Below are 27,774 nucleotides of genomic sequence, written 5' to 3'. Positions count from 1 at the left end.
CAATAGCCAGATGTTCTCAGAGCATTTATTGTGAAATAGAAGTACTTTACAAATTGTACAGTCTTGCTGTTTCCTTTTAAAGTACGGTTTCATATTCCGAATTGTGACGTGTTGTGTTGTGAGATGATGTGTGTTGATTTCCAGGTTCTGCGACACGTCACGTAGGTGATGACTGGGCGCGTTTGGCTACGGTGCCCAGTAACGAGAAAGGTGGAGAATATCACTAGGTTTGGTGATGTCAGGCTCAGGGGCAGGGCATATGATTTAGTGCCGCCAGGGCAGTTCATCTTAGGGTGCTGCAGCAACGGATAAGATTAGCACAAGATGGCCGTACCCTGCTGCTAGATTTTGCATGTGTACAAAAGAGGAAAACTAAGGTAAGGTGCATAAAAACACATGTCCGAACCTTCGGGACAATAATATTTTCTGAGCATTTCACTTGTCAAACTTATCAAATCTCTGGGGAAATGAGGGGTGATGAGGATGGGATGGGATATTTCTGACCTGATTCCGAATGAGTTCACAAAGTTTGTGGGAATCTGTCAAGAGGGGGAAAAATTAGAGGGGGGGTCCCAAAATATTGTAAAGGCTTATAAATGTGGTGTCATTTGACAAATACACACAAAGGTTTGCAAAAAGATTATAGATCTAGATATAGATGTTTTCGTAAAGTCTGAATGGATTTTGTCAAGTGGGGCTAGGTTATATGACGATTGTATGTGCATACATTTGACACTTTTGCATGGTTTTGGAAATGTGCCAGTGTTTTATTTGTTGACAAGTGTTATAATGTACCTACAAAAAATAGCAGTATACCTTTAGTGACTGAGGGGTAGCCTGCGGCCATCGGCAGTGGCCAGATTGTCTGAGCCATGGAATAAGCTCATGATCCGGACAATCTAGCTACTGGCCATGACCACAAGGGACAAAACATAGGATTAAAGTGGCCATGCCCACCTGGGACTGGCTTTGTGGTAAAGTTATTCGAAATTAGGATAGATTTGAAAGGGAAGAAAAATGTGCTTGTGGTAATATGGTCATAGGGTTCTCTTTTTGCTTTCTGCAGGCTGCCATGGAAAGCAAAGAGGGGACCTGTATGGAACCCCTGCCTTCCCTTTGCATGGTGGCCATATTGGAAAAGGATTTTCAGGCGTCCCGGTGTAGGAAGAAAAATCCTCTTTTTTAGTACCCTGGCTTCCTGCTTTGGGAACCTAGGCTGCTAATGGCCTTCATGGCCTTCATCCCCCATTTCAGTGGCTGGAATAGGGGGATAATGGTCCAGATACCTCCTTATCCACCCTTGCTTCGCTTGGGCTGATAACTTGGGCTGCTGGGCCGGTATCCACTGTTCCAGTCCATGGAACAAAGGATGAACGCCACAATATTCCCATTAGCATAACACAAAATGCAAATGGACTTGTTGGAAAAATCTTATTGTGTCTATGTACTTTACTGAAAATTTAATTTATATGTTTTTTTTTTTTAGTTCTTTTTTTAACTGTGAAAGGTGGTTCCTCAAGGAACATTTATTTTGTTTTTGGATGCATTTTTTTTTTTTTGGCAGGAGAGCCTAGAACGAAAGGTGGGGAGGGAAATGTGGGAAGAGGCACCAAACACTAATATCGAGGGGCTTGTGGACAGGCGAAAATGTTGCACGTGTGTTATTTCTAAGGTAGAGGCAGTGTTTCTCATGCTCCTTGATTACAGCAGTGGTGGTGTCTCTTGAGGAGGAGGGATGGCATTAGCTGATTCTATATTAAGAACAATAGCAGTTTTGCAAAAAGTATTTACTGCGTACTAGATTGTTAATGGATGAGTAGGAATAGGTGTTGGAGCTGTGCAATGGAAATTTTGAAGTTGAAAGTTCCTATATCAGTAGAAAATGCAGTTCCGAACTGTCCGCAAAGCACAGATCTTATCGTGAAGTGCCTACGGATTCTCAGAGACGTCATCATGCCGCGTGCCAGCATATGTCATGTGGCACTCTCCAAAAGGTCTGAAATGAAGTCAGATGTTCGTAGACATTATGGTTGTACTAATTAAAACCTATGAAATTCAATGAAAAAACTTTGTTAAGGGGACGTTATGGTTAAGTTGCACTAATAAAAACCTATGAAATTCAATGAAAAAACTTTGTAAAGGGGATGTTATGGTTAGGTTGTACTAATAAAAACCAATGAAATTCACTGAAAAAATATTGTTAAAGGGACGTTATCGTTAAGTTGCGCTACTAAAAAGCTATGAAATTCAGTGAAAAAACCTAGTTAAAGGGACGTTATGGTTCCAAGTAAAACTGAAAAACCCCTGAAATTCGCCAGTGATGGTAAGCTAAGCAACCATAACTCGCGCCACCACCATGCACTGCTAAGACTAACACCCAGGACATCAACGATGACATCACAAAGCACTTTTTGGGTGGCTTATAACTCCGCTCCCCCTGGATGAATCCTCATCAAACTTTGCAAAAAAAAGTATATGGGTCACTCTGATTTGTTCTGCAAAGTTTGGAGATGTTTGGGCAAGGGGGGCAAAGTTATAGGGGGGTCCCAAAACGTCTTTTTTTCCCATAGACTGAATGGGGGAAAAACTTTGCGCACGGCTACAGGTGAAACCGCTGGACGGATTTGCACCAAATTTGTGCCAGGGGTAGGGGCTTGGACCCGAAAGCATGCTTTAGTAAATTTGGTGACAATCCATCCAGTACTTTCCTTTAAAACGACCAAAAATATGTCTGAATAAATTAGTGATATCTATGTCTGCTCCGCGGTCACATTTCCTTGTTCGCTCCGCGGACATGATACCGATTGGCCAGGGGGGTGATGTCATCACGGCAGACACACGACGTGTGCGCCGATTGGCTACAGCGAGCCGTGATGTACGTCAGAATGTGTGGATGCTTCCGACATCTTGGATACGAAGACAGCGCGCTACTTACCAGAGGCGAAATGCTGTTTTCGAAACTGTTTTGCTCTCCTATAGTGTGTGGGGAGGATCACAGAGTAAGAGACGGATGAAATACTGTACTTGTTTGGCAGGCAATTGTCTATTATAAATTCTGCATTGACGCGTTCTTCAGGATGTTTGTACATGGAGAAAATGAGGGATCTAATAAGGCTACTGTTTGAGTCCGTGCTGTGTACAGGCACCTTGAAAATGTATGCAGGACACGTGTGGCGTTAGTGACATTAATTTTAAGTGTATTTCCCTATTATATTACAGTTTGCTATGGGTGTGTTATTGCTTAGTACGCCACCATGGTCGTGACATGCTGCAGTGGTTGTGGCCAGAGCCTATGTAACCTGCATTGGCGCCTTCTTCAGGATGTTTGTACATGCAGAAAATGAAGGATCTAATAAGGGTACTATTTGAGTCTGTGCTGTGTACAGGAACCTTGAAAATGTTCGCAGAACATGCGTGGCGTTAGTGATCATTAATTTTGAGTGTATTTCCCAATTACATTATATTTTCCTATGGGTGTGTTATTCCTTGGTACACCACTATGGTCGTGACATGCTGCGGTGGTTGTGGACAGGGCCTAGAGTCTTGGATGCATGGCTGTAGGCCGAAGGCCATATTTCCAAGACTGTAGGCCCTACCCACAACCACCACTGCATGTCACGACCATGGCTACACGTGTAGTATTCATTATCGGTTACATGGCTGAGGGGAGAGTGTACAGTGTTGGGTGCATGGCCAAAGGTCATGCACCCAACTTTCAAGTTATAAGCACTGGAGTTATAAGCCAGTGCAAATCAACACATTGCAATAATATCTATGTACAAACAGGTAGGAGTGCAGTGTCTGACGAGAATAAGTGAATCATAGCACACCTATCAGTACACCCGTACTACTGTACATCACTGAGGTTTTTGTGGGCAGGATGTAGAGTTTTGCTTCCATGGCTGCAGCACGTAGCCCACACATCATTGTCGTAAAACTCTAGGCCCTGCCCAGAAACACCACTTCATTTTACTGCAGTGCATACGCTTGTCCTATACGTTAGCATGTCAGATGTTTCTGGGGAGGGCGTACAGTGTTGGCTGCATGGCCGAAGCCCATGCACCCAGTAACGACCTTGTTAACGGTGGAGGCATAAGCCATTGTAAAAAGTTTGCAGGACACGCGTGGCGTTAGTGACCATTAATTTTTAGTGTATTTCCCAATTACATTACATTTTCCTATGGGTGTGTTATTCCTTAGTACGCCACCATGGTCGTGACATGCTGCAGTGGTTGCGGACAGGGCCTAGAGTCTTGGATGCATGGCCGTAGGCCGTAGGCCGAAGGCCATATTTCCAAGACTGTAGGGCCTGCCCACAACCACCGCTGCATGTCACGACCATGGCTACATGTGTACTATTCATTATCTGTTACATGGTTGAGGAGAGAGTGTACAGTGTTGGGTGCATGGCCAAAGGGCGTGCACCCTACAAGAAAGTTATAAGCACTGGAGTTATAAACCGGTGCGCATCAACACATTGCAATCAATCTATGTTAAAACAGGTAGGAGTGCAGTGTCTGGCCAGAATAAGTGAAGCATAGCACACCTATCAATACACCCGTACTAGTGTACATCACTGAGGTGATTGTGGGCAGGATGTAGAGTTTTGCTTCCATAGCTGCAGCACGTAGCCCATACATCATTGTCGTAAAACCTTAGGCCCTGCCCAGAAACACCACTTCATACTACTGCAGTGCATACACTCGTCCTATAGGTTAGTATGTCAGATGGTTCTGGGGAGGGTGTACAGTGTTGGATGCATGGCCGAAGCCCATGCACCCAGTAACGACCTTGTTAGCGGTGGAGGCATAAGCCATTGTACACATATACATTCAAAAGTACGTGGACATATATCTTAACCTCTAGGTCCTGGCGGTACCCACTGCAGCACATTCGAGAGGGACGTTACTGACTGTGTTGCTTTGGTGGAGTGGCTGTTTCCATAGAAAGAACTGTTTTTGGCTGCCTTATAACTGTTGTACCCTTGGACTCATTGTCGCCAAAGTTTGGAAAAAAAATATATCGCCTACTCTGACTTTGGTTGGAAAGTTTGGTCATGTTTGGTGCAGGGGGGTGAAAGTTATAAGGGGGAGGGGTTCTCAAAACGTCTTTTTTACCCTTACACTGAATGGGGGGAAAAGGTCGTGCTCACGACCATGTGGCTCTTTCCCAGATTGTTTGCAAAATAGCGTGTAGTAGTGTACCTTGTTCGGTGACCCCCTCTCTTCTACTAATGTTTACGTGTGCACGAATACCGCCAGAAACAGTTCCAAAATATCTCCCAAAACAAGCATTATAATTCTCACACTCAAGTAATAGGATTTCACAAGTTGGCATTTCTGGGGGCCCAATGAGCTGTGGCAGCACAAAGTGAAAAAGTGCAGTTTTCCTCTCTGCAAAATGATACGTTTAAATGGAAGTTCATGCTCACTGCACCACGACCAATTATAGCGTGTGAATTAAAATGTGTTTGCACTACTATTTCCCTCACATTGGCCTCTACAGTACTGAGAACTAAGGCTACCATCTGCACTGTTTGCTTCAAACAGCGCTTCTGAAGCTGTATGGGAGTACAGGTTGTTATAATTAGATTTCATTATGTTGCTTCAAAGCAAGAATGTATTTGCCTTCTGAGTGAAGGCCACACAGGTTGCTTTTTTGGTTCACTGCTCAGTACGCCCGCGCATCTGAGTGAAAGTAAAGAGGCAATTGTTTTTTGACCTTGAGCCCAAGACAAACTTGCACGCTATTCACGGAATGAAAGGGTAAAAAAAAACCACAATTGATAAAGTTATGTATTAAAAAGTTTGTAAGTGACATGCATATCAGTCAAGGAAGATTCTTCGCTGCAAACACATTCGTGACTGACTGAAAAAGAATGGAGGCTGTAAATATTTTGTAAGTGTAATTTGGCCCACTGTACAGCAATCCGTGCTTTATTTTTACATAACTGCCCATCTAATTGTGCTAATATACTTAACATATTATTTTTCTGCCCTTGTACAATTTTCCTATAATGTTGCAGAATGCACACATTGCTCATTTGCAGGGTATGACTGCACTCAATCTTTTTTACTATTTATGTTCCTAATTTGAAACGCTTAGTTTGTCCACATAGGTTTGTGTATAACAGTGCTTTTGGTCTTCTTTGAAATTACGAGATGTAATTTTTTTTTATTTGTCCACTCTTTTTTGTTTCATACCTACATTAACGTCTTTCTGTGTACTTGGCATTTTATTTTCTCTTATGGTGCATGCAAAATCTCACCGTTTCTAACCTCCACCTATAGGTACATTTGGACATTAGTAACGTACTAAAATGTCAAATTTGAGCACGTACTTTTGTGTACCACTTTGCACAGCTGCGATTTGATCTTTTAAACAATGTTGGTACAGGTTGGTTACTGACACTTATTTTTTGTAATTTTTCTCGATTATGTATATTGTGCCCTACTGTGCATACCATGGTTTTCAAATCCCGAATAAGGGCTTCTTCGGACGGCAAATACAACTGCTGGTGAGCGGTTGCCTGTCCATAACAATAATGTGGAATTACACTGTAAACCCGCTTTGTCCATTCGCTGAACTCGTTATTCGGAGCAACGTGACATCATTCATGGTGCAGTAGGCTCTACGTCATGACGACTTGTGGTAAATAACTGAGGAAACAAAGCGACTGCTTGAACGAAGACCCCAAAATGTTTGTTTGCGCAAAAAAAACGGCCTCCTTATCTTCAATGCTTGCAATGCCACCCTAACCAGCATTGTAATCATTGCATTGCTTATTCCGATGGTCTCTGCAAGTTTGTTATTAAATAAATCTAGTTTGTAACCTGTAAAATGGTCACGTTATCTTTACCATTCCTCTGTTTTATTTGCAAATATAATTTATTAGCTTGCACGTCACTGAATGTTTATTTACAGTTTCTGCGTCACGCCCCGTTCTTGTGCTTTTTGCAACCTACAATGGAAAGGAAAGAGGGCCTATGTATGCAATAACCGCCTTCCCTTTCTATGGTGGCTATCTTGAAAGAGGATTTTGTTTTGTGATCCTTACTGCCAAAGTCGCCTGGGATTACAAGAAGTACACGTCCTTTTTAGTAGCACACGTTACTGCATTCGTAATTTAGACTATTGCTGGCAAAGATTGTTGCGCCTACGTACTTTACAGAGAAATAAGGAGTGCGTGAAGTGTATTCAAGTTTTATTTTTTTCAATTATACTGTGAAAGATCGTTGTTAACCCATTATTAACTGTGTTTACGGGTATCTTTATTTTTTGCCATGGCAGGCAATAAGATAATATGCGACCGGCATTGAGCAAAAAGGCCTCAAACGGTAATATGAGTGACTGTATGTGTGGCAACAATTTATTTTCCGTCTGTCATGTGCTAGATAGCCACACAGTTTATTATGCTTTTGCATTACACCACTGCTGCTGTTTCTTAGGGAGGAAGACTGCATTTAGCTGATGTCTTTTTCAGATAAGTACAACTTTCCCTACCAATATATAATGTGTAGTGCATTCGCAGTCGCTGCATACGAGTACGTGTTGGCGTTGTTTAAGGCAAATGTTGAAGGTATACGTTCCTACATGCATATAAAATCTATTTCCACATTGCCCAACAGGCATACTTCGTTCAGGTAAGTGTGTACTGCTTCTGGGTCACGGTGCTGTACGGCAGTATATTTTCATGTGGCATTCTTCGGAAGCTATATATTGTTAACCAAACAACCCTTCCTAAAGGAACCTTTTGGTTATGTTGCACTATTGAAAATCTGTGCCATGCAGTACAACATTTTTTTCTTAGATACACCTTATATGTAAATTGTATTACTAAAAACCTGTAAAATTCACAATTTTTTTTTTGAGGGGACGTTATGGTTAAGTTGCCCTAACAAAGGCCTGTACACTTCACTACAAAAATACTTTCCACCTCCCCTTTATGCTTCAAATTAAAACCGAAAACCCTCTGAAATTCGACAGTTATGGTAAACTAAGCCCCCACCCCTGCCATCCGCCCCTGTGCACTGCTAACACTAACAGCCACACCATGAAAGATGTCATCTGAAGTGTCAATGCTGACATCAATGATGACATCACTTGTTTAGCCCCTTTCTTTTCCTTCCCTGCCATAAATATATATGTGCATTCAGTAAAAAAATGTCACTAAAAGAATGTTATACTTCACAGTGCAACCAAACACCACTGCACATTCCCCTATTATAATAAGCTAAGCAACCATAACTCGCACCATCTATGTGCATTGCTAAGACTAACACCCAGGACATCAAAGATGACATCACAAATATCATATCACTGAAATAGGTCTAATATCCTTATTTTGTGTGGGCACCACTGTTCTTTATAATCTGATTGGAGGTATTCCAGATCCAGGCCCCAATCAATTCTGAACTTTTCGTGTTCTCCTTGGATGTTATAGGTTAGTAGTTCCATGGCCAGATGTGTCCACACCCTTCTCGTCCAATCCACTGTAAGTGGAGGGGATTTTTGTTTCCAGTTGCATGCTATTTCCAGCCATGCCCCTATCAGGAGGCCCATGAAATTCCTTTTCTGTGTGACGTTCAGTTGTTTATCCCTGGGATCCCATAGCCCCCTAGCCACACTTCATCTCCTATGTGTTCTGCCCCTTGGAAAATGTTCTCCATTTGGTCTTTAATCTGTTCCCAGTATGGTCTCAGCTTTGGGCAGTCCCACCATATATGCCACCAGTCACCCTTCCCGCCGCATTCCCTCCAGCAGCTGTCTGTAGAGTTTGGGTGCATTTTATGCAGTCTCTCTGGGTATAATGCCATTGCAGCAATATTTCCGCCCACATGTCTCTGGTTTGGATAGCTCTCGTCAATTTTGGTATCATGTGCCATGTGTATTCCCATCGTTCCCTGGGGAGTGTTTATCCCAAAGATTTCTCCCACCTTTTCATGTATTGCCAGGTGGTTGGTTCGGATTGTGCATTTAGATATTTATATGTGTTAGAGACAAACTTGTGCGTTCCTGTGTGTGTCATGATGTATGTTTCGAAGGGAGTCAGATCTCTGGATGCAGCCTCTTTTATGCGGGATGTGCTCAGCCAGTGGTGAAGTTGTTCATATTTAAATCGTTCTTTGGAGGTCAAGTTCAATAGTGTTCTGCAATCCGCAAATAACCTTATCTCCTGATCCTGCTGCATATCTCTGACCATTGTACACCTAGCCTCATCCCATTTCCGGTATGCTTCCTTTTCCATTCCTGGTGGGAATTCTGGGTTCCCAAACAATGGCATGAATGGGGCTGGGTCTTTAGTTAGGGTTTATTTTTTATAGCATCATCAATGGATGAAACGAAAGCTAAGTCAGGCACTGATTGGTCTTCTGTGGCGGGTGTGCAAGATATAAAAGTTTTTTGTATTTGTCAACTTCAATCGATAGTTCATCAAGACTTCAAGACTGCTATCCTCCATAACCATGCTTTTGAAAAAGGTCAAGTTTTGTTGGTCTGGCAAAGGGGATCCCCCATTTGAATTCCTGAAGTAAATCTGTAGAGAGTGAGACCCTTTTCAAATCTGTAAAGAGTGAGACCCTTTTCCCACTCGCTCATGTATTTTAATGTGATTTCTGACCTTTGTATTTCTTTTTGGTTATTGAGCCTGACAAACTCCACAGGCATTATCTTTTACATTGTGTCACACAGCACCTTCAGAGCAGTGGCACAAGGAACTCTTTCAGAGTTCCCAAGGTTTAAATACCTTCTCTGGGATAAACTACTGTTTCCCAGAGCAGTGAAGGGAAATTGACTTTACTTAAATTTGAAACTTTCTAGACCCAGCACCCACTATCTTACAATAGAATGCTGGAGGGGTTACCTGGTATCCCCTGTTGTCTAGCTTCTCATGTAACATTTTTATGTTACCCTTTCCTAACTGAATGGCTGGTGGCAGTGGTTTTGTTTACTACTATGGTGTGCATTTACCGCGGGCTGCGTTTGCAGCTGCAGTTAAGCACCCAAGGGTGCAATTTTTGTCAAAATGGCCCGGTCTTCTTGTTTTTGCCATTTCTTTGTGGAAAGGTCCTTCTTGAGATTTACTCTGTGCACCAAACCAGGTTTGGTCCCTTTGTTCATTTTGCCTTTGGCGGGATTCACAAGTGAATCCTGTCTCTGGCTCCAGGGTGTCTGAGGTAGGCAGGAAGTGAGGGAGGTGCCCGGAACTCCCTGTGCTCCGTCTCCCAGGAGACCCAAATGCACTCTGTTATGATTGGCCAGCGGACTGTCCGGCAAGGACAGCCACCCTGCTAGGTGACTGACAGCTAGGCTGGAATGATAAAGAGAGAACTGAATAAAACACTGTGTTTTGGCTTGGAAGGCAGAGTCGACCACTGGACGAAGGAACCGAAGAAGAACTTGAAGAGGACACCTGCTGCAACTCCTGGACCGTTGGTTTGCCCGGTGAAGCCCTGCTGCAGTACCCAAATGTCAAGTTTGCATCGACATAGAAGCCCCTGAAAGCAAGAGTTCTCCCCTTGAGCTCGTTCTGACCAATCAACTCCAAAGTAACCCACCTGGACATCCATCTCGGGCTGGTGGAATTTGCACAGAATTGCTGCTGGAAACCGTATAGCCAGGGAGAGAAGCACCAGATTGTGTGCATTTCTTTTAAGTTGGCCAAGAGCTCCAGGAAGATCCTCTGGACTCCCATGAAGCAGGACTAACCGAGCCTGAGCCCCCTCAACAGAGTGCAGGACCCCAGAAGCAAGGAAAGTCAATCTTGACAGCCAGCAACCGCAGTATTGCTATTTGTGGTAGACGCAAGGAGTTGAAACGCCGACCAGCCACTGAAAGTGAAGTTTGCTGGTTGCAAATTTTGACTTTCCCAGTGCAGTGCAGGAGTCCCCCCATGTCCTCCTCTTGTCCCCATGACTGAGGCCCAGGAACAGTGAGAGCTGCACAGGAACAGGAGTAATCTGCTGCATCTTTTCTTCGTTTTAAAGGTACTGTACAACATCTAGGAGAACTTACCTCTTTCTATAGAGTTGTTTGTGTCTTCTACTACTCACAAGTCTACCAGCTTGTGGCCCTACATTGATTCATCTTTTTCTTCAAAGACTTCTAAAACACTGTGCAAAGACGTTTCTACTTACCTGCAAAGAAGTGCTTCTGCTCATATAAACTTCTGCCTATTGACTTTGGCTTAGCCTGTTTCACTGAATGGCTCTTATTGGGGGATCTTAAAGTATTTGCCTGCTTAAGAATAATTGTGCTCTTGCTTGCTCTAATAACCTTTTCCATTGACTACACAAATTCTGAATGCCAAAAGTCATACATTAATGTCAACAGCACACTAGCTATTGAAGTCACCTTTGGGTGTAGGTCTCTGCTGTATGCCATCCCAAATGGGTATTTACTGATTCTGAATTTAAGAGAGTGTATAGTTTTGAAGTATATTTGTGTGGTGTTTAACAGTGATCCCTTCTGAAGAAGGCTTAACTTAACTGACTGGTCAATACACTAATAATTGTTTTATCAAGAAAACATGTGTGTAAGTGTTTGCTTGAATACTTGTGACTGTGAATCTCTGTGTAACTCCCCTACAGCTCACATTGACCCCTCTTGAGATGAGCCTGGATACTCGTCCTCACTACTAACCTGTGCAGTACAGACTTATACCAAAGGTTGTGTTGCTATTGCCAGGAGGTCACAGTTGTTGTAGTGGACCCTAAGGGTACAGCATACAATCTTGCCTAACACACGCTCTGCAACCTACCCAGATCATCTCCACCTCCTATGGGCCCATGCTGGTTGGATCTCCATGCACAACCTCTTCCTTCAAATTTCCTTCTACTAGTTTACAAAGCAATGAATGACCCTACTCCTCAGTACCTTTCTGATTATATCTCTATCTCTATTGATTCACCATCTCATTCCCTACACTCCCACTTTACATCAAACTCACTGTCTCATGCACCCCCATGCCTCCTCTCACTTCCGCTCTTTCTTCCTACTCATGTGTGGAAATGCCATCTGGCAAGGGTGTAGGATCCCGGTTGTTACAGTATATTAATAATGTTATATGTCAATCTGCGAACGTTTCGGTTCTCTGCATTCTACTGTTCTCGAATGCAGAGAAGTGAACGTTGCAGATTACGGCGGTGAGGCCTGACGACGGCAGCTGCCGGGGACTCTTAGAATAAACTTCAAGTTAAACTACTAAGCAGTGTTAAGAAATTTGATTATACAACAAATGGCGACGAGGATTAGCGGCACGTTCGATGAGAGTCCCCGACTGGATGCGCACATCTATTTATGATTGCAGTACACCACTACGAACTCCAGGATAATATGTATAACTGAATCCTCAAGATAACAAAAGCGACGTGACAGGTATGGGAGACAAAAGAGATTTACTTGTCTCTGTGCTTTATATGAGAATCGTTTGAATACCGCAAGTGTGAATGTGCGCGCGGACTGCCAACGGCTGTATAAGCGAGTCGTGTATGAATTGCTAGAGGAAAGGACCCAACAACGTGAGTGAACGTGCCTCCATTTTGTATAATCCAGCAAAGTAACCATGGCAACTGCATGAAGAATGGATGCAGAGCCTTTGTGAAGCTAGACATGCAAGGATTGCATTGAAATGTGCTGGGACTGAAGATTTTGAATAAATATAGTTCAAGGAACATTTGCAACGACAAGCAAGGATATGTCCAGTGTTATGGCTGTATGAGTGGTGCAGCAGTGCTTATAAAAAACTAATGGGGATTGCACTATAAAAAAAAAAAAAAAAAAAAAAAAAAAAAAAAAAAAAAGGACATAAACAAACAGAGGAGCTAAAGGAAGATAAAACAAAAAAAGGAGTTCCGTCTGGTTACTAGTGCATATAGCATCATTGGCCATGCAGAGTGTTGTGGCTCCAATGAAATTCTTACCTTTGCCTGGAAATCCGACGTGCCCCTGGGAACAATGGCTGGACAGCTTTCAAGTGTATCTGAGAGCAGTAGGTGGTGCGAAATACAATGATGATGTCAAGGAAGCTACTTTGCTGAACTGTATAGGTGCAGAAGCCTTAAGAATATTTAGGACTTTGCCAGAGCCCAGTTATAATGAACTAGGGGCTGGAGACTCTTCTTCCACGTCAAGGAAATATGAGATTGCGTTGTTAAAATTAAACAAACATTTTGGGAATAAAACAAACATTGTTTTGGAAAGATTTAGGTTTCTGTCCAGGAAGCAAGGTAAAAGTGAGTCGGTTGATGATTATATAGCAGCTCTCAGAGGACTCATTTCGACATGTGAATTCACTGGTGTAGCCGACGAGTATATGAGAGATCAATTAGTACTTCATGTAGCTGACAACCGTATACAACAACGTCTTTGGCAAGCTAAAAACCCATCTTTGGAACAGGCTATTGAAATAGCAAGGACGTTTGAACTTGGAGAGAAGTGCATGAAGGAGATACAGAACAAGAATGACAGTGTTGATATTAAATCTGTACATGTCAACAGTGAAGGAAAATACGATGGTAGTGAAGAAGCACTTGTTGCTGTTGTAAAAAAAGTAGTGAAGTCAGATTTCAATTCAAATTGGAGACAAAACAGAGAGACATTTCAAAGATCACAGAACAAGTGTTTTAAATGTGGGTTGTCAAAACATGTGAACATTGAGAAAGAATGCCCGGCTCATTCAGCAGAGTGCTACAAGTGTGGATACGTGGGCCATTTTGGTAAAGTTTGCCGCAATACAAGAGGAAGAGGCAGATACAATTCACGTTATAGCAACATGGGCAACAATGGTCAATGGAACAGAGGCACCATGGCATCAGTAGGGGCAGTTGAAGGAGCCTCTACATCAAACGACCTAGTTGCGATTACCAGTGGTATGGAAGACAGGGTACATATACTTACTGTTGCCACAACTGGGAGCACTATGGGCTCATGGGTGTCCATGACGATAAACGATACTATGTTGGTGGTGATGGTTGACACGGGATCACCTTACACGATGGTTGATATAAATACATTCGAGAATGTGTTGAAGATGGACATAAAGGAGCTTCATATCCCCACTGTCAAAGCTACAGGATATGGGAAGACTCCCATTGACATAATTGGATACACTTGGGTAAAGTTATGTTTCAAGGGAAGGAAGACTTATTGTAAACTTTATGTTGCTAAGGAAGGTTACTCAATAGTTGGTTGGTGGGAGCAAGCATCACTAAAAATAAGAATACATCCAGGGGAAGAAGAGCCTATAATGAGTATAATGAGCAATACATATAATTCTGCTGAAGATCTAGTGAAAAACTTTCCCAAAGTTTTCAATGATAGCATAGGAGCTTTGAAAGGCTTCAAGCATCGAATAATATTGAAGAGGGGAGCTAAGCCAGTTGTACACAAAGTGCGAAACATCCCCATTGGCACAAGAGAAGCTCTTCAGAAGGAGTTGGATAAACTATGTTTTCATGATATTATTGAACCAATTGAAAGTTCCGAGTGGCTTTCTCCAATTGTCATTGTAAGGAAACCTGAAGGATCCATTAGGATGTGTGTAGATTTGAGAGATCTCAACAACAACATATGGATTGACCGACATCCGTTACCCAACATAGGAGAGATGTTAACAACGATGGAACCAGCAAAAATATTCTCTACCTTAGACCTGTCATCAGCATACCATCAGGTTGTATTAGATGAAGAATCTAGACACCTCACATCATTTATAACACCTTTGGGGGCGTTTCGATATAAAAGGATGCCATTTGGCCTGGCATCGGCAGCCGCGGTGTTCCAGAGATTAATGCAACATTTGTTTACTGGTCTAAAAGGCGTGCATTATTTCCAGGATGATATTTTAATATCAGCCATGAGTGAAGAAGATCATGATGCTAAATTGTTAGGGGTCCTGCAGATAATTCAACAAAAAGGTCTAACATTGAAAATAGAGAAATGCAAAATTAAAAGGAAGGAGGTTACATATTTAGGTCACTGTATCAGTGAAGAAGGTATAAGACCCAAGGAAACTCTGATTAATACCATTTTGAAGGTCCCTGACCCTGCAAATAAGGATCAGCTGAGGAGTCTGCTTGGTCTCACTGAGTATTATTCTAAATTTGTTGATCATTATGCAGAAAAAACTGTTCACATGCGAAATTTGATGACCAAAGGCACAAAATTTGATTGGTCAGCAGAATGCAAGAAGGAATTGGACAATATAAAAAATCTGATCAATAAGGCACCCACACTAAAAATGTTCAACCCTGGGGCCAGAACTGTGCTGTCAGTAGATGCAAGCAATGTTGGTTTGGGTGGAGTTTTGGAACAATTCCATGATGGGTCGTTTGTTCCGATAGCTTTTGCCTCAAGATCCCTAAAAGGAGCGGAGAGAAATTATTCCACTATTGAAAAAGAAGCACTAGGTGTTAAATGGATATTAGAACATTTCAAGGGATTAATTTGGGGAGTTCCCATTGAATTGAAAACAGATCATAAACCTCTTATTCATGTACTAAATCCCAAGAACTCCCATTTAACATCACCTCGCATTAGAAGATGGACTTTGATCATTATGCAATATAATGTGATTATAAAATATACTCCTGGCAGATCCAACAAAGTTGCTGACTGTTTCTCCCGTTTGCCTTGTAAGGATGAATACCTTGAAATGCTAAGTGATGAGAGTTTAGTTGAGGATCAAGATATGGATTCCATTATTGCACATATTTATCCAAGTTTTGATAAAGGAGAATGGATGGCAGCCACTAATTCAGACCCAGAACAAGAGATGTTGAAAAAGGCTGTAACAAATGGATGGAAAATTATACAAGAGGGAATTAAACTGTGGGAGAAGATTAAAGATGAAATATCATATGATGATTTATATGTTTATCGTGGTGATCGTATTGTACCACCAGTGGCATTGAGGAAAAGAATTATGGACATTGCACATGAAGGACATATTGGCAGAGATTTGACAAAAAGAAGAGTCAGAGAAACATATTGGTGGCCCAGTATGTGGGGTGATATAGAGTCACTTGTTAAGGAATGTTCTGCTTGTGCAGCTAGTGATAAAAGCAAAGTAATAAGAGTCACACCCCTTCAGCCTGTAACTGTGCCTGATACAGTATGGTCTAAACTAGCCATTGATATTTCTGGCCCGTATGAAGTGTTGGAACCCATGAAAATATATTTGATAGTGTTAGTCGATTATACATCGAAATGGATTGAATGTGGAATTTTAGAAGACTCAGTTTCGACATGTAAAGTTACAAAATTCTTGGAGGAGATCTTTAGTAGAGAAGGTGATCCACAGGAATTAATTTCTGACAATGGTACTCAATTTGTGTCACAGGAAATTAAGACATTCTTAAGTGATAGAGTCATCAAACATAATACCACAGCTTTGTACCACCCAATGAGCAATGGACTTGTGGAAAGGATGAATCGATTCATAAAAGGAACTATTCAGCTGGCAATAGCAAATAATCTGCCGTGGAAAGATACTTTGAAAGAAGCGTTGGATACATATAAGGTTACACCCCATTCTGTCACTGGTATAGAACCATTCACTTTAATGAGAGGTAGGATTGCAAACAACAGACTCAAACCAGCTTGGATGTCTACAAGGAAAGATTTTAACATTAACATGGATGAGGTTATGGAGAGAGTTAAGAAAAAACAAGATCAATACAAAAAGTACTATAATCAGCATAACCGTGTGAAGGAAAATAATATCAAAGCTGGTGATTGGGTTAGAGTAAAGGAACCCAAAAGAGTTCTGAAGGGAGAGTCTAAGTTCCGTGCCCCGCAAAAAGTTATTAAGCGCCTCAGAAAATCAGTAGTGTTGGAGAATGGAGACAAGTGGTCTTGTGATGATATCATCTCAGCAGAAGAAAATGAATTAAGACATTTTGACAATGATTTTGTTAGATGCAGACAAAGTGTGGATGAGAGAGGAAGAGAAAAAAGATCTGGAGAAGAACCAACTGGAGAGGACCAAAGAGTTTCCAGAAATAATGGTGGAGAGTGTTCAAGACCCAGGAGAGTTGTACCTAACTTTAAGGAAGGGTTCATTTATTATTGACTATATTCATATATCAGAGTTGTTATTAGAATTTGGAGGCTATGCTGATGAAATCAACAGTAGGGTGTATCCTTTATACTACAGTGCTTCATATATATAGTAGAGATAAGCATTCCTTTTAGTACAGTTATGTTGTAGGACTGGTTGAGATTTATTTCCATAGACATGTGTTTTGTTTATGATTAATCTTCAATCTTTTATTTCTTTTCTACTTGTTTTCCTTTAACCCTTTGATTCCCCTTCCTACCTTTTCAAAACGATATATATATACAATTTTCTTATATTCTGGTGTTCCTTGGTTGTGTATAAGAAAGGGAGATGTTACAGTATATTAATAATGTTATATGTCAATCTGCGAACGTTTCGGTTCTCTGCATTCTACTGTTCTCGAATGCAGAGAAGTGAACGTTGCAGATTACGGCGGTGAGGCCTGACGACGGCAGCTGCCGGGGACTCTTAGAATAAACTTCAAGTTAAACTACTAAGCAGTGTTAAGAAATTTGATTATACAACACCGGTAGATTTTGATTGCGTATTACATTAATAAAATGATGTGGGTAATTCATCTCAGAAAGGGTAATCTGCTAACCAGGTCACCAATCCATAAATTTCATGACAAACGCACAGTGTACACTCGTGTCCTGCTAGATCAATATGATGTACTGCAGCCCCTCCTCCCCAGTGGCATGGAGCAGTTTCAGGGGTAACAGGTGCCCAATTGGACAGCTGATGTGACAACCAACTCACTCCAGCACTAGAGCTGTATTTAAGACACGCACCCCTGATCCCAAAACTACATAACTATGAGAGTTGTCATGCTGGTGGCAGTTGTAAACTTTAAATATAAGTCATAGCCATGTTTAAAGTATGGTAAAAAGTATCTCTCATAATTATTCAAGCCACATCAATTTGAGATCATACATGTGTCAGCCCTTTGAACCCAGCTTAGCTCTGGAAGAGATATGTGTGAGATATGGGTATTCCCCTTAGCTTGTCTTCCTCTGCTGCTCCCAGCAAAGCTGTAGTCCTGAGGTGTGCCTCTCTTCGATCCTTTATGAGGTAGGGTAACACCTCTCTCCATTGATACATCCACACCACAGGAAGCTGTCTTGGGAACAGGAATCATAGGGCACACCCTTCACAAAAGCACTAGCCTTACAACAGGGTGTTGCAAACTAAAAAGGCCTTAGACGCTATTACCATTAAAATAAGGGGTCTCCAACTCCTCCTTTGATTCACTTTGGAACAAAAACCTAGGTAAGAATTCATTGGACCGCTGTTAGGGAGGCGGCCATCCCCAAAGTCTCCTGCCAGAGATGAAGACCGAGTATCCAAGGTAGGGGTAAAGTCTGCTCTTTGACGAGGGCACATTTGGGTGATGTGCTGCTGCAGCAAGATCTGACTCTCTGCCAGCCACTGTGGTACCCAGGACCTCACTGAGCTGAAGGACCGCTGAAGGTGTGTGCTAGCTTTGCCCTTGCTTGAGAGACCAAGAACAAAGATTTATTTTGATCCTGAGTCCCTGGAGTGGGACTAACAGCATCCTGAGAGCCATGATCGCTGGGAACCATGATTTCACTACCTCGAAATGATTGAACTGCCTTCAAACAAGTTGGGTCGGATTCGAACCACAGGACCTGCTTGTGCTGACTTTGGAACTGGACCAAACTCTTCGAATCAGTGTGCTTGTATGTTCGAGACAGCTTGATGCCACATCATACCTCCAGAGCATGTCACCTGCTTTGCTTGGAATTAATTGACTATTCATCGTCAGACACTGACTGAAACCGCTCGTGTGCCATGTGCCAACTCAAACCAGCAATTACCAAACATCTTAACCCTCCTCGACTTGGAACTGCTGATGCATCAAACTACTCACTGGAACATCGGGATGAGCACATTGTGACCCAAACCACTAGAGTGACACATGCTGACCCTACACAGTGAGAGCCAAGAGTGCTAAATAATTCATATGACAGAATCTTTTGGAATTTTTAGTGTTGAAACATGGGATATAAAAAGTATCGAAGAGGGCTAAAGTGATATTTCAGATCACTGGGCAACTTCTTTCCTCTTGCTCACATACAAATCACCTTGTGCACTGTGAACCAATGTATTGTGTAGATAAGAAATACTTTGTTAGGGATGTACGATTTTGAATTCCACCATTCATTTGTTGACTACACACCTCTCTCTGCCAGTTAATCGTGAAATGTTCAGCCAGTACTACACCTTTCTCTGGCTACATAATCTGTGAACTAAGGTCACTTCAAGCTGATTTCTGTTTTCCTGAAGCAGCTCGAAAACACATGCTTGCCGCGTGGCCTTTTCAAGATCTACTTGTCTCAAGTGTGCAGAGGTTTGATAACATTTGCTAAAGAGGAACACTAGAAGTCTCTAGATGCGTTAGTATTTTTTTCTGTTGTTATGCTCCCCGCGGTTGATGGAAAGGTAGTTTTCTATAGATCCTGAGATCACATCTGTTGTGGAAAGCTTTTCGATCTTTACTATGACATATTTTCCTGTTATCTGTGATTTGCATTGCTCGAATATGTTAACTTTGTATTCATATATCGTCAACTCCAATTAAACTGCTTTGCTTACGTTAACAAGGAGGTATAGCAAAAATGATCATTTTAAGGCATACTTTGTAAATTATAATTTCCGAGCAATGTGTGCAAGCAATACTCGTAGAACCACAACAGTACAATGTGACCAAAATAGTGCAGATACGAAATCAAAAGAGATCCACTAGTGTGCACAGAGAATATGTTATGATTCTGAACCGCGTGTAATAAACGGCTATTTCATCACACGTGTCATGTGTCTATTAAAGTACATGGTCATCTTTCCCATTTACAGTTTACAAATATCCAAATTTGGAGTTCTGATTTTTGGTTTCCAACTATTGTGTTCGGAATTCATAGAATCCTTATTAATATGTGACCATGGACTTCTCAATCACCAAAAATATGCCTTCCATCTTCCAGCACTGCATTGAAATGCTGCAAACTGCTTTTAATGCATGTGATAATGTAAATACCCTAATACTGTACATTTCTGAAGTAGGAGTAATAATATCGAGTTGGGTTTTAGAGCCAGTCATATTTATTTATTTTTGACATCGTTTTTGACATCGTTTGCTGTTACGCTGTGGTGTCAGGCGGCATTTCAGTTGTTCATGGTTGACTGTAGTGTTTAATGACACTGGGAATCGTACAGAATCTAAAAGTTCTGTCGTTGCAGCCTGGGGCTGGGCAGCTGCTCTGTTATAGAACAAATTGAAACCAGCAGTGGCAGTGAATTTCCTTCAGCCTCAAAACAATGTCTGCAGCAGAATCGTGTTTCTATTACGCCTCAAACTAGTGTAAGAACACTGTGAGATATAGAGAGGTCTAGCAATCGAACTCTGAGGCTGTGGTATTGCTGCTGCCTTGTAAATGTAACAGCAAAGCCATTTTTTCACAGAGAATGCATTGTGTCCTTTAGACTCAGAACATTGGCTAGTCATGTTTTGGTTTTAAGAATTATAGAAAGAGCAATAGCTATCCTTTTCAAGCATAACCTACTCACACACGCATGGCTCTCATTTTTTTTGCCCAAGTAGGTCAGCATTATTAATGGCTGGACTTACCCCTGGCTTCCCTCTGAGAAAGTCATATCTTCGCTCTTCTGTGAAGATGGTTTCCTGTAAGCAACAAATGAACAAATAATTTAAAGTCAAGTCTGTACTTATCAGGCATAATACAGTATGCAATGTGCTTGGGTAAAGCACTTCATATTTTATTTACATGAATTCAATAATCTAGCAAAAAGGAATCAAGTCCACGTTAAGACAAAGACAAGTGATTTGTGTGATCTTGGAACATTGACCCATTTGGGGAGCTTTGAGAAAACAATTAAGAATGTAACATGAATAGATTGATCAATGGACACTGACATTGTTCAGCTTGTATGTGCTCCGAATTTCAACACTTGAACTCAACATTTTAGCATTCACATTTTAGCGAGGGTTTGAACTTCAACTGGGGCCCAGGTTGTGAAACACATTACTGGACTCAAGAGTGTGAGTCTCAGGCAGAATAATCAAGATGTCAATGCACAGAGCACATGCTTGAAATTGCATGTTGATCCATGATGCTATTTCAAAGAATTGATCTGCACTTTATTTAAAACTAACATGATGTAACATACTAATTAACCCAACTCCAGTTAACATGTAACTGAATCCCATAATAACATTTAGTGTAAATTAGTCCATGATGAAATAAGCTTAATGCAGACTAATAAAAATGCATAATGCTCTGAAAATGGGAAGAAAAATTGACTTTAGACGTGCAGGCTGGAGTTGGGCTGGGTGGAAATCTGAAACATGTGGTTCTGTTCTGTGAAAACATAGCTTTGTTTTGGAGCAGGAAGTGCAAGGGCAAAATGAAAAAAAAAGATTCTCTACAGCAATGCAGTTAGTACAATGAGGAAAGCACACAGAGGCAGATTGCGTGATTCTTAGTGGGAAGATCTGATCAAGGGAAGTGTCTTTCTAGATTGACAAAGGGGTTTGATAAAAAAGGGTTTGAGACAGAGTAGGCAGGCATTGCTCTGCTTGCACTGACGGATGAAGAAGAGAGAAACTCGGGTTGCTGAGCAGATAGAGTACAGTGCCTGCAAGCTGACTGCTGGGCTAAGGCTGACTAAAGCTGTCTCTCCTGGGTTGACGATCTTTTGACATTATCGGAACTCATAGATAAAAGTAAAAACAGGGCTCTGTTTGCTGATTAAAAAGATTGCACAGAGGAGTGTGAGCATGCACACCAGGGAATAGACCGGGTGTCTGGGCCTGCTTGTATGCAGGCAGACATATCATTGGTGTGTGAGAATGAGAACACACACATATGCTCATACAACTGGATATGTGCAAGCTCTCTCTCTCTCTCCCTCTCTCTCTCTCCCCCTCTTCTCTGAGTTGTCTTTTACACCTTCAAAGGGAGATATAGATATATAGTTAATGTTCATTTAAAGCGTCTACTGCTTAGTTCAGTGATACAAGGTGGTCCATTGTGTATATCTAACAGAATGTAGGGCTCAGTTGATCAACGTTGCTTCCAATCTTCAGTCTATTCTTTTTACTTAACTTTTCCTGAAAAGTGCTCAACATTTATTCTAAAATAGTTGCCCACAGCTCCACACAGGGGTCATTTTAGGAGCTTATTTTGGGCAATAATTTGTATATTTAATACAGTTTATTGTGATTCTCTGCAGTGTCAGTGTTGATTGAGTTAATGTTTAGAAAAATGCATGATGCATGACACCACTTCTTTAATCACTGAACAGTCCGATTCCCTAAATAACATTGCAATAATTATACTAATACAATGTACAACCACCACACCTTATGGTTGTTGATTCATTTATTATACGTTCAATAAGTAGAGCTCAATACATTTCTAGTAGTGACACATCAACAATATCCTCATCTGAGTAAAGTTCATTCTTCTCAGCAATATGAATTTTGTTTTTGTTTGTGATGACCTTTTAACAAATATTCCCTTGGAGCCGAGCAGTAAATGTCTACCAATGTCAGCCTCATTAAAGACAAAATAGATCAGGTTCAGAGTAAATACTCCACTAAATGTTCCACTAGCCAGTAAACTCAGTGGCAATTTAACTATGTTGATTTATTTTATTTATTTAATGGGTATTTATAATGCGCCTATACACAGGTGTTTCAAGGCGCAACAATACAGGAGGGGGGATGAAAAAAACAGGGGTGAAGAAAACCAAAAACGGTCCTACTAGACCAAGTGACATTCGGATTGTGCAAGTGCAGTAACAAGAAGTGCAGGGGAGAGGGGAAGTGGGAAGTGCCGGTCAGGGCGTTAGGGCCCATGGGTTAAGCGAGTGCAGTGGGAGGCCAGGTGGAAACTGCCAGGGGAATGAAGAGACTGCAGGGGAGAGAAGGTCCACATGCTAAGTGCGAGGGATGGGGCTGGAAGTACAGTGGTAGAGCAGTAGGACACTATCCTACATCCGTCTTCTTAGCCCCAGTCCTAAGTAGGGTGAGGGTTAACTATCATCTGGGACATACATTTAATTGCCCCTAAATACATGTTTAAATAATACATAGGTCCCCTTTAGGAGGAGATAAAGACAAGGACCACCTGAAGCCTCCTGTCTTTTCCTTTCTCTCACAAGGCAGGTACTTTAAATTGCCTCCACAGATCGGACAGTAAGTATAGTGGAATCTTTCCATAGTCTCATTTTAGTATAGTCTCCCTTGAGAGGATAGGTCCCTGTTACTTCAGTAACATCGTTTATTTAGCTGCAGTGCACTGGCTATTAACTGGCATGAGATTAAAGGGGAAGAAGCATAACTTGACCTCCCATGCAGGTGAAGCATTTCTCTCATGACTTCCAGGCACTTTCTACACACCGCCACTGGGACTCAACAGTCGGCATTGTCAGAACGCTTCTGGCAGGCATGAGATTGGCAGGAGAAGAGTTGAAGGTGAGCAGTAGGATGCGAGCACATGCTCCAGCAGAAGATTTCCAGAGATTTTCCTGGCAAGCCTGGCTGCATCTGTCCAGTCTCTGAGAAAGAAGGGGAAAGCAGGCAAGCTGGTGACTCACCTGTTGGTAATAATTTGACTGGTTATAGCAAAGTTTAGTGATATTCTGCCGCCACTTGTTGATGTTATGTTACTGGGATTGATGTACAGGAAGGATCATACTAACTGGTGAATTAAATGATTAGCATAGACAACAGTGGAGAGGAGAAAGCAACTCTCAGAGACTACACGTCTTCAACTACCCTTGTGTCTGGTGCGCATTAGAAATTAATAAACAAAACAAAACAAAACAAACTCAAGGTCTTACTTTTTAAAAAGAGAAAGTTGAGCTGCCATGGGGGAAACACCATACACATTCTCAACATCTCCTTGTGACTTAGTTACTGGCAGCACATAAACCCCATCCTCCTCCCTGCTTCCATTATTCACACCACCACTATCTCTGCAACCCTGTGAAGCAGATGGTGATAAGCTGGAATGCTGTATAGGATGTTTGATTCCCAGCCTGGACAATTTTGATCATTGTTCCAAATGCATTCCCACTTCATACTCAGAGGACAACAAAAATGAGAAGTAGAAGGATAATTCATTACACCACTAAATACTTCAAGAAAGAGATTCTGTAAGAGTTATCTACTCATCAAGGAGAATGTTTATGTGTTCGGAAGGAATGAGCACTGTATGATATGATATGATATGATACGGCATTTATAAAGCACCTATACACAAGTGTTTCAAGGCAGGAGGGGGGATCAGAGGGAAGACAGAGACAACGATCTTACTAGGCCAGGTGTCAAAAAGCATACCATACAAAAGCATACAGTAATAAGGTACAATAGCATGAATCCAATTGGTTGTTAACACAACTAAGGGAACACTTGGAAGGTTATGGAAAGAGTCATACATAGGGCTACGAGCAGGGGACACAGCTTAGAGAGGGAAAGGCAGCCCTATTCCCAATTAGTGTGTTAATAGGCCACCATGCATGCTCCCACAGATGGTATGTTCCTGTGAGTTTCACAGAATTTACCATTTCTAACTGAGCTGTTGAGTCCCTGTATATGCCTCAGCAATTTCCTCTGTTGCCTTCTTCAGCTATGAGAACAGAAGTTACATCAGCTACTTTTAATCCCCATTAAATCCACACGCCATTAAAAAGCTCTACTGAAATTTTTCATGCCTTGATCTATGCTAACTCCCAAGAAGTCACCAAAAGCGGCATTTCATTAAGAAACACCGCCCACATCTCCAAGACCATTGTTTACAGGCTTCATAAGGCAAATTTGAATAGGATTTCTACTCTGTCCCTATCCAGGGTTCCGAATATCTGATTATAGTCATCAAGTTTAACGTTTAAATAGGATAAAATAAAGGTGAAAATATTCAAGTCAGAAAAAACAAATAAATCTCACGTCTAATTATCAGTCTGGGTCGAGAGCGTGTTATTTGTCCCTCAATCACATCTGCACAAGACACGATGTACCTTCAGTCATTAACAACCTCGGGCTACTTAATAAATACCCCTATTAAAATGTGCTTCATACGTTGTCCTATAAGCATGTAAAGACCCTGAGAAGCCCACAGTACCATGTATTGCATACAGGCATTTGAATAGGATGTCTTTTATACCCTCAGAGTAGACTCTGCATTGCCAAGCATTGTGTGCTGCACCACAGTCATCTCCAACAATAGGCTCTGATTGATCCAACAAACAAAAAGTTGGAGTCACTAACCAGGTGTTCATATTATATATAAAGGACAATCAAACCAACCTCAGCAACAGGTATAGACTCAGGGATCCCTAAAGGATGGACTAGATAGCAGTTAATTTCTAAAGATGATTGAATCTCTATGGACATATATGATGGCAACAGCAATTGAATTGACATCCGCTCTTTCGGCCAAGAGGCACTTTATCTTGGAGGGTGAGGTTTCATAAAAGCTCTTCCTTCCTGAACTATCATTGTCTTTCCAAAAACATTCTGCTTCCAAATTGGGGTCACTAGAAAACCTAGAAGTAGAAGACTCTCAGATCTGTAACCTGATAACTGCAAAACAGACCTCCACAACATCATCATTCATTGTGTGCCCTTGTTGACCATCCTTCTCAACAGAAGTCAAATCCGGGGCAGATTCTGCAGGCAACATACAAAGCTCAGAAATTGAAGCCTAGCCGGTCATTATTTAAATTAACCTTCCCTTCCACACTATCTCAAGGTACCCTTCATTCCTTCCAATTTACCCACATTCTCTGGTTGGGAGTTTTCTTGAGGCGTTTCATCTGCATGGATAGAAATTATTTAGATGTTTGAGTGTTAAATGTAGTTCATGATTGTGTGTTGGAGAAATGACCACTGATGATTCCTGTGTATTGGTGAACAATTTATTAGTAAAAAGCAGTAACTGAATGAAAACAAACCAACAGAGGTACTGGACTTAGGCGCAAGCGAAACGCCCCTCCTTCCGTGTAGCGTTCTCAAATACCCAAAGGAACACACACATTTTAATGGAAGGGGTAGTCCAGACAGGGCAGGGAATCATACTGAAATGATGTTACAAGCAGGGAACATGCCCCACTATAAAAGCCTTGGATACCATCTACGTTTTTACATGTCAGTGTAATCAGGGCAGATAGCATATCGTGAAACATTTATTGAAGGTGTATAAACTCCTCACTGATTCACACACGCTCTGAGACAGTTGAGACTACTTACAGTATGATGATTTTTGTCTACTAACAACACTTTTCCTCGGGAAACACTAGCTTAAAACATGCTTACATATGCCACAAAGGAAACATGTCAGAGGTGAGAGGTGTGAAGGTGAGCATAGCTACAATCTAGGATAAGAGCCATCATTGCAAAAACATGTGCAGTGAAGCCTAAAGACTCACATTTCACAAGCATGATACAGTGTTTAAACACAGCAGTTTACAGGTCCTCCTTACTATTATGTTCAATTCCAAACTTTCCCCCAGAATAGTATATCTAACCATATGTAGGTAGGTCTGGGCACTACATCTTTCCTCAAACATGCAAAAATTAGGCCTTAATTGCAGGTACAAAGTCTCTTGGTCAAGTGATCTGTTTCAATGGTGCCTAAAACAAGCTTGTTCTAGGGTTATTTTATTCATGATATTGGTACCCAAATCTAGAAGGACTTTCAGACAATCTTGCAAGTCAAACGGGTGCACAATCTCAACTCCATCAGACTGGAAAAACCTGCACAATATGATCCCCAACAATTTCTCTGACTTGCTGTAGAGGAAATCTATTTCAATTCTCAGTTCTACCTTTGGGCTGAAGTCTGCTAAAGGATCTTTAGCAATGTATCGGCCACCCTGATAATCCTGCCTCATCAGTGAGGATCCATGAAATTAACATGATGTATGTTTTATTTATCACCAAGGCCTCAGCTGCAAGTACTTTTTCAGTGCCCACAAAAGAGGGCAGAATCTCTAGGGCTAACTTCAACATCCTTGCTACTGATCCTTTCCAATGACCTCAGAAGTCAGCATTGTGCCTCTTAAGAAAAAATGTGTTCCGTTTAAAAGGGACTGTCCAAACACAGCGTGGGGAACAGGCTGTACTTTTGTAGCAGATGGAAGAAACACACCAGGTGCTAGTCTAGGAAGAACTGGAGGATGAAGAACCAAGGTTTTCATCCCCATGAATTTCCTGTCTTCAACCTCAGCACTAAAAAATATCAGTGCCAGTGGTTCTCACACTGTCCTTGTCTGCACATCTTTAGCCAACATCTTAGTGCCCTCTGTCCTCCACTCAACACCAAACACAAATCATATGCCTTTGTCCCTAGTATGAACAACTGCTGATGCCTCCTTGCAATGTTCTCATATTTTTAGCTGTCACCCCAGTGTTCCCCACAATCAATGGGTTCTCATTTTGAAATGATGTATGTATTATATGTAGCATGCATAATACAACACACAGTTGAACTCTACATGTCAATGTCGGGAAGATCAGACCTTTATGAAATCCAAACAGGGCACCACTCCAGTTCCAAAAATGGCTACTGCACATACAAATTATGGGAGATGTGGGAGAGCAGGTGGATGTGGGAAGGTTGCACTGGATCCGTTGGAAAGGATCTTTTCTGCTGTGCTTCTTTGTGGGAGTT

General features: G+C 41.6%; 1 protein-coding gene across 2 annotated transcripts in view; it reads right to left on the bottom strand.

The window, feature by feature from the left end:
* The window catches only part of MLIP (muscular LMNA interacting protein), a 2,218,014-nt gene that overhangs the window by 1,653,675 nt on the left and 536,565 nt on the right, over positions 1–27,774 (bottom strand). For both annotated transcript variants that reach the window (XM_069606136.1, XM_069606137.1), the window contains exon 2: positions 20,706–20,759. In XM_069606136.1, the coding sequence (XP_069462237.1) occupies positions 20,706–20,759 (54 nt within the window). The remainder of the gene's footprint in view (positions 1–20,705; positions 20,760–27,774) is intronic.

The sequence above is a fragment of the Ambystoma mexicanum genome, chromosome 4p (genome assembly GCF_040938575.1).
Source record: "Ambystoma mexicanum isolate Mex_15411 chromosome 4p, UKY_AmexF1_1, whole genome shotgun sequence".
Taxonomy (NCBI): Eukaryota; Metazoa; Chordata; class Amphibia; order Caudata; family Ambystomatidae; genus Ambystoma; species Ambystoma mexicanum.
The sequence above is the reverse complement of the archived record's forward strand: the minus strand, read 5'-3'. Positions and strand labels throughout refer to the sequence as shown.